The sequence below is a fragment of the Varroa jacobsoni genome, unplaced genomic scaffold (genome assembly GCF_002532875.2).
Source record: "Varroa jacobsoni isolate VJ856 unplaced genomic scaffold, vjacob_1.0 contig05621, whole genome shotgun sequence".
Lineage (NCBI taxonomy): Eukaryota > Metazoa > Arthropoda > Arachnida > Mesostigmata > Varroidae > Varroa > Varroa jacobsoni.
This window is the reverse complement of record NW_019215640.1, coordinates 1-7,721: the sequence shown is the minus strand read 5'-3', so window position 1 is coordinate 7,721 and position 7,721 is coordinate 1. Positions and strand designations below refer to the sequence as shown.

Sequence of the window (7,721 nt, the reverse complement as noted above, 5' to 3'; positions counted from 1 at the left end):
AATTAAAAAAAATAAATAAAATTTTTTTTATTTATATAGACTGATTTATCTGACCAAAACATTAATGATAGCAAAAAATGTATAGGTGCAAAAAAGAGAAACGACTTTTCCGTTTGATTTTCGTTAACATAGGCCTCGGCTTTGTGATCAACGTCCACTCATTAGTCCTGTTGAGCGTCATACATCACAGTGAGGATTTCCTGAAAAATCACGCATAATCTGTTAATTTTGCGCATTGTACCCTTCTTTAGGCGCTGCTATCCTTTTGTTTCCATAAAAACGGTTCTGAAGAGTCGAGATTGTTCATATTAAATAAACTTTCTTCCGCTAAATGTACTCCTCGAAATACTACTATCATCTATAAATTCCTATACAAATGAGAACTAGAAATGGCACTTCTAAAAATATCTCGAAAATATTGAAGGTAAGCCCGAAACGGTCCAGCGCAGTACCTGCTTGGTACTCTTTCAGCATTAATTATATGCGCAATTGTTGAGGTTAGTACTGCCAGGACCATGTTTTTTTAACATTTTAAAGACACTTCATTATTGGTTAAATGGAGTGCCAAAAATGTGATAACACAACATTTTGAAACCAATTTTCAGCCGATGAGCGTTAAGTATAAGCTCGTGATAATTTATCTTTAATCGCGTATATGATTACACAGTGGTATTCTAGAAGAATGCGCGCGAAAGATGCCAATCATTTTACGTTCCTACGATATCATTTTCTGACATGTTCTTGGGACTTTGAAATTCTCACTTGCTTTACCTTACCCTTATTTCTCGATGATAGGCTTTCCCAAGATTAAGACTGTGCTCAACGAGGTTTCTTATCGTACTACCTTGATGACGCAACTCCTTTAGGACTTTTTCTATTGTATTTTCGAGCCTTTCAGAACTCTCGACCAACCTCCTTAGGAGTTTTTGCTGCTTTGTAATTGCGGCCGCTAAAGAGCTATATAAATTATTTTCAATATTAGTGTACAATATAGTAAACAACAACACGGGTTACTGATAGCCAGTGTTCGAGCAGCTTCATCTGTATTTATAAGAAGGCAAACAATACGCCTTGAACATTTAAGAAGACAAATGAAATAATGGTTCGTCAATAATTGGTACGTAAAAATGCGAAGATATGGAATAGTTGACATATTGTTCACATTAGGAGACGATTCACGCATAAAGAGCATAATGCGTACCCGTCAGAGTCGTTCTTTGATAAGGAACGTGACGCATCGACGTTATAAAAGATATTTTTCGTCCTGGAGACACTGACTGGCGCCTGACTCTGTACACCTGATCAGAAGGAAGTTCTTCCTTAGTCAATGATAGTGATGATGGTGTGTGAAATCAGTCTTGAATTATGTAATAAAGCAGAAATACCCTAAATCTAAATTTCTGCTATAGAAATTGGTGGAAGTGCGAATTAACTATTGTGAGAGAAAACCTATATACAAAGCTGCTAATAAGAAAATTTCGGTACGTGTGGAAGATATTAATAGCGACTTTCTCAATTCCAACGCTGCAGCACCAATCCAATCGCCTGAATGACGTAAGGAAATCGCTACCATTAAATAAATAAAAGTGATGTCCACCTTAGTATTATACATAATGTCAAAAACAGCTGACAAGGTGCTATTCTGCGATGTGTTTAAACAATTTTTATTGCTTAAACTGGTTCAACCAGCAACGTAATTAGGGTAGCTACTATATTGTTGCAGGGTTTCGCCTGGCCAAAGCGTGAGTGGTGCAATTTTCTTTATCTTTTTTTTATGTTTGTTTTTTCTTTAAATAACATTGTTCAAGTAACGCACAACAACGACGAAATGCCATATATATATTAATCGAATCATTGACTGGACAACTTACCCGATCCCATCATTTGCTTAAGTGATAATGGCGGACGTTCATTTTTTGTAGGCGAATAACTGTCCAATCCAATGTCGATAAGATCTTTGTGAAACCTGTCATAATCTGGTAAGCCAGCGTCAATAAGCAAACAAAGAAAAAGCACTATAGTCTCTACTTGCCCGCATTATATGTATGTATATATTTCTGCAGCCGATTACGTGGCGCAAAACTTGTCTTCTTTTTTTGACTATTTTTTTAATTTAATTCGCAGTAAATCTCTACAATTTATGTTCATAGAACGAAAGTAAGACAAAGTTGCATTACTCATCTAGTCTGTAGGATTTAAATATATAATCGAAACAGAAAACTACTGTTAATATGCCTATTGATTGAATCGAAAGGATAAAGTTTAATGTTATCTTTCATTCTTGATATAAAGAATTATCTAAATTAAGTTAATGAAATAATTTCTAATTATCATTTCACTTTTTTGTTTGAAGGGAATCTATGGTGCCTTCAACATTCGCAAAGTACTTTAATCACAAGCTTCCTTATACCTTTTTCTTCTGCCTCGTTAGCTGAAAAAAATCACTTTTGTTTATCTGAGTCCCCATTTCTCACCTTTGCCACAGTTTTATCACATATTTAGTGTTATCAAGTACAGCTGTCAACTGTAAGGGCGTTACGTAGAGAATGCTATTGACATACCGCTTATAATTGTTGACTGCAAGACGTGATTGTTCTCCGAAGTCTGCATCTCTTAGGAAATACAAAGACAAAGACAGAGATACATATGTGATTACATAACAATTTTACATGTTCGTCTTGCCAAAGTTTCAAGTCATGATAAGCTTGTCCTTACCTTTAATGCAGCCTACATCAAGCACGACGCCACGTATTGTCGTAAATACGATACTGATAATGGTTTAGCAAACTCAGTTTCCAATACGGTTAATAGTTTAGCTGAATAAAAATTAAGGACGTCATACCAGAGCCGAACAAGGCACTCTAGATATATCCGTTTTAAATACCAGAGAGTCCAGTAAAATTGAAAATCAGCTGGGTAGTTTGACGGTGTATTTTGATATAATTATTAGCGCGTTTATGATGTAGAATTATTACGGAGCAATTTTTGCTTCCTGTCTCTAAATTCGCTGAAATCCGCAGTTTGAGATGAAAGCTTTTTCAGATCTACACAATCCCGCGATGGAGAAATCCAAGCGTTTAGTGAGTTCGTTCTAAGCACATCTGAAGGTCCAATAGAAAATCGAGTAATAAATATCTTCTACTCATACAGTAGGATAATATGTGTGTACATCGAAAGCTGCGGAACCCGTTAAAATAAGTGGATTCAGGAATTAAAGCTAAGCCATAAACACATATGCAGCGTTAAATGGTATTTGAACGTTGTCGTCGTTCTTCTAAAAACAGTTTTTACAAAAATGATTTGACAAATTTCGGTGAGCTTTACATCTGCAGTATAACATATCCGCCAAAAACTAGAACTGTTGACCACATTCTAAGATGTCTGAATCAGCCTCTTCGTTTAGTATCAAATGGAAAAAATGTGTTTACAGTTTTTAAGCCAATTACATAATACGTATGCCATGTTTCCAAGGGAAGACATGACCTATTATGAATTAGTAATTAGGCTTCTAGGTGTTCTTTTGGTTGGATATAAATGAGTGTATGGCCCTTAACACGGCAAGATCGCTAACCTTCTGCAACTGCGCCCTCGACTGCACGGGCTAACTGTTTTCTCGACCCCCCAGTATAGCCTCGTGGTGGAGAAATTAGGGTGCTTAACGAGCTTTTCCTCTGATCATCTGAAAGCCCCATTAGAAGATATTTAATTAAAGACAGCACCAATAATGAAAAAAAATTGACGACACGAATTTTCTATTTCGGTTTTGGCATTAGTATTGAGCGCTACGATTGATATCTCACTTAATCGGTATAAGTGATTAAAACACCTAGATAGACAAAAACCACGACAACTGCATTAGAAGTTATAATATTTCTACTTTCTTACCTAGTTTTATCTGGCCGATACGAACCTCGTCCCCTCGTACTGGTGAGATAACACATTGCGCAACGTCATCGACTTTGAGAGCAAGTCCCGTTCTCGCTGTGTCCCAATTACCATTAAAAAAATGTAAAAAGCGGCACTTTGTTTCAGGTTCTATCGTCTCAGCTTTAGCAAATCACATTTTTCTTTCGTTAAATTTACTACTAGAAGTGAATAAATTCAAGGCCATGTCAATTGTATTGTGAAGGAATTAAAAAAAACTGAACTAGTATGTGCAACCACAATACCCTAAAATGTTTTCGAAAACGTCCTCGGTTAATTATGCGATTGAATTCGGTCCACTGGCTATGCGGAAAGCAGTAACTCAATAACCATGCGAATTAGGAAAGTATCTTTATATATCGGACATTCAGACTAGCTGAGGGGTGTTCTAAATCTCTGCTGAAGGGGGATTATATTTTAAATAATGCACATGGAACAGCTACAATTTCAGGTTCCCTCAATAAAAACGGCGTGGGTCAATTATTGGAATTTATTCTTTAAATATTTTCAAGCTTACATACCGCTCACACTTTTAGATCGTGTTTCTAGATTATAGGGTTCCAATTGCGGATACATGCACTCAACTCCTGATGATCCCCTAGATACCGGCAGCTGAAAACAAAAACTTTGTTCTTACCGTATGCTACGATAGACAGGCTGTTACTAAGACTAAGAAACGATCAAGCAGTATTAACAAAATGGTGAAAAAACCTATACGTGAAACATTATAGATATAAAACATTGCGCACATGGTGTTTGGCTCGACTTATCATTTCGACCGGCCTCGAAAATATCGTATCTTTAGCCCATAATAATTGTCGTCGGCGAATATCTAGACAAGCAAGTCCATCGGCTAAGCCTAGTAGAAGCTCAGCACCTTCGCGTAATATTCCTGCACTCGTGACGCGTTTATCATGTCGGTAGAGTTGACCACACCTGCTTCAACAAAAATGTACACAATAATACGATTAGAGAAGAGTGAAATTTAACTTATTAAAAAAAGAGTGTTATGCTACGTTTATACGCGTCTTTCGGGCGTTCATAAAATATCTCTTTTCCGAATATTCTTTTGTGATAAGTGCAGTGTCATTTCAACCTCGCATTGTTTATATTTGTTAAAAAAAAGAAAGTCGTTTTCATACAATATATAAAATTTAAGACCGTTTTTCCTACCTCAAACCGGCTTATAAATAAGCTCTTTATTGTATTTTACTCAAAGCACGTTATGTATAGATGCTAACACTTCATCTGAAAACAGTTTCCTACCGTTTGGCTGAATACTGAACAACCCTTCGATCTACAGCAACAGTTATTAGACATGAGGTTCCGGCCCAAAGCAATGTTAACGGTTCGCAGATGTGCTCTTCGCCAGGTGGCGCTCGCCAACGGACTGAAGATGGTGGTAGCTAAAATTTAACAATTATCCAATACAAACAAGTAAGTACGCTCCATTTTAAAAACTAAGGATTCGCGGGTATTACTACTAGACATGAGTTCAGCTTGATCCCTCAATGTGAAAACTCTTTTGCAGTTGTGTACATTAAATAAAGCGAAGGGCCGAATTACCTGTATGGCGCCTGTTGAAAATTCAAGGACAGCTGCGCCTTCGGCTGATGAAAAAACGCCAAGGGAAAATTGCTGTGTCGGATGAAATCGTAGAAGAACTTGCGCATTCTGGAATTAAAGAAAATGAGGAACCCACTTAAATCCAAGCATGAGGCTAAAATCGCCTGGGAAAATATGTGCGTAACTCTACATGCGTAACATATAACCCCATGTAAGATTTTAAAAGAATAGAAAAGGAAAACTCGAATTACCTTTGAAGCGTCGTATTCGATAACTGTGTCGACCTTATTTTTTATGCTATGCACAAGAAGCGAACCTCCGATTGCAACCGCCACGTGACTGCCCATGGCATTGACGTCAATCGAAGTTGCCGGAGGACCGACCTCATTGCGGCCCTAAGAACGTAATCTAAATGTATTGAGACTAAGATACAAACATACTTATAATACCATAGAATATAGATCTAGAAAAATGAATGCCTGGCTTATGGTATAGTAAATGCAATATGGCAACTTAGTTCGCTAAACGTTACCTCTGCCTCGTGTTATCCCAGCAAAAACCTAATAAATTCTAAGTGAAGTGAAAAAGTTGGGCATAATTGTAGTGGCTCTCGAAATTGTATCGATGAAACAATTAGTACCATAAATTTGACTTTCCGACTGATATTGCTTCCGCAATAGCTGATTCAATAAGTTTCCATTAGTGCCAATTTTGAGATGGACCATACCTTGGTAAGAATATTGAAGCCTTTAACCTTGAGATCAAATTCAATAATGCCTCCTGTTGCTGTACCAAGATACACTATGTGATTTCGAGTAGGTGAAAATACTCCACAGGTCACATGGAACTGAAAAACAAATGGTATTACATTTATTTACCATATTCATTTCAGTTTAATAATTAGCGATCTTGATCGCCTGCAATGCTATCGGAATTTTCGTGATGACGTACATATAACTGGATCCAAATAGCGAGCGAACCCGGATATAACGACTCTCAATTAGATAAACATCTCGCTCTACAAGTCAGTAAATGCCCCTTCAAGCAGAAACATGTGGCTACCTCAGAAGGAAAGTAGTCATAATAAAGCCATCGGTCTTGAGCTTTGGTCAGACAAGCGAAACAAATTCCGTGATCTGGATTCGAACTGATTGCCATCAACTGGCGACCATCTGGTGATAGCTGAACATCTTTCAGCTGCGCCGGGTCGCGAGGCCGGATTGTGGAAACCTAGCAAAAGTAACAAAAAGAACAATCTAGCGTCAAATAAGTACTGACATAGGAATGTAGATGAAAAATAGACTAAATTTACCGTATCTGTATTATAATCGAATTAGTTGGCTGGGTTCCTCTAGCTGATTATTACCTGATTAAAACGGCCATCCGAAGCTCTCGTGAACAGACTCAGCTTATCTGACACCAACAGAACTGAGTCCATTATGGACTTACGAAATTCCCACCAGTAAGTTGAATAAAATCCTAGATTTCACGCAACGGTGAAAATACTGAAGTAATTTAAAGAAGAAGAAGTCACCTGAGGAACAAATCAACCTGTAACAGACAACAAGTTTGTGTTTCACGCTAAGTTCGTGACAGATTCTGATAGTCACAGCTCTGAACATACGGGGGGCGTATAAAATACTATTTGGCTGGAAACGAATGTATGACAATTTGAAGACGTAGCTATGGGCGCTTTTTCCCCATGCGAAACTTTCAAACTAACGACACGGAATTATAATGTTCGATTTTTGTTGTGGATTAAATGTGCTATGTATCTACGACTTCTAACAAGAACTTGGCCAATCAACGCTTTGGTAGAGAGTCTTTTATCCTGAACATCTTGAATTCACAGATAAAGAATCTTGAAAGACGAAAAGTCAGAAGTCATATAAACCTACTCATTAGAATTTTACCGTTCTTGACAGTGATACTATGAAGATACATATGTGATTTATAGCCCGGCTTTGGCGGCTGATTAATGTGTATCAGAATTATATCCACGGCAGTTTGACTTTGAGTCTAAATGATTCCAGGTATCGGTATCACTTCAATCTTTTTAAATCCTGAATCTTCTAAGCGCTGATTTTTCAACAACGGCCACTAATGCCTTAGGCGTAATGAGGATTGGCCGCTCCGCGCTCCAAGGAGCGAGGCAGTCAAAATATTGTATCGATGTCACTAAATAAATGCGCTGTAAATATTATACTTACTACAATCAGCCGCTTTTATTC

General features: G+C 37.4%; 1 protein-coding gene across 2 annotated transcripts; it reads right to left on the bottom strand.

The window, feature by feature from the left end:
* LOC111273234 (uncharacterized) lies at window positions 1–7,686 on the bottom strand. Of its 2 annotated transcripts, XM_022854938.2 has the most exons (15): window positions 6,857–7,686; window positions 6,553–6,720; window positions 6,218–6,337; window positions 5,742–5,885; window positions 5,491–5,598; window positions 5,191–5,330; window positions 4,674–4,860; window positions 4,446–4,536; window positions 3,886–3,981; window positions 3,572–3,679; window positions 2,562–2,612; window positions 1,872–1,976; window positions 1,202–1,298; window positions 777–957; window positions 1–200 (listed from the first exon to the last, which is right to left on the bottom strand). In XM_022854938.2, exons 1-15 carry the CDS (start codon window positions 6,926–6,928, stop codon window positions 162–164), a joined length of 1,707 nt encoding a protein of 568 aa, XP_022710673.1. In that variant the 5' UTR covers window positions 6,929–7,686; the 3' UTR covers window positions 1–161. The 2 variants fall into 2 exon arrangements, with proteins under 2 accessions (XP_022710673.1, XP_022710674.1); XM_022854939.2 differs by lacking the exons at window positions 777–957; window positions 1,202–1,298.
* Between the last annotated feature and the right edge of the window lie 35 nt (window positions 7,687–7,721).

Bases quoted from the DNA above. Each gene is read 5' to 3' on its own strand.
- LOC111273234 (XM_022854938.2), bottom strand. From the start codon at position 6,928: ATGGACTCAGTTCTGTTGGTGTCAGATAAGCTGAGTCTGTTCACGAGA. The intron at 6,338-6,552 runs GTAGCCACATGT...TTTGTTTTTCAG, and splicing joins ATGACTACTTTCCTTCTGAG to TTCCATGTGACCTGTGGAGT. The intron at 5,886-6,217 runs GTATGGTCCATC...TTACGTTCTTAG, and splicing joins GCTTCAATATTCTTACCAAG to GGCCGCAATGAGGTCGGTCC.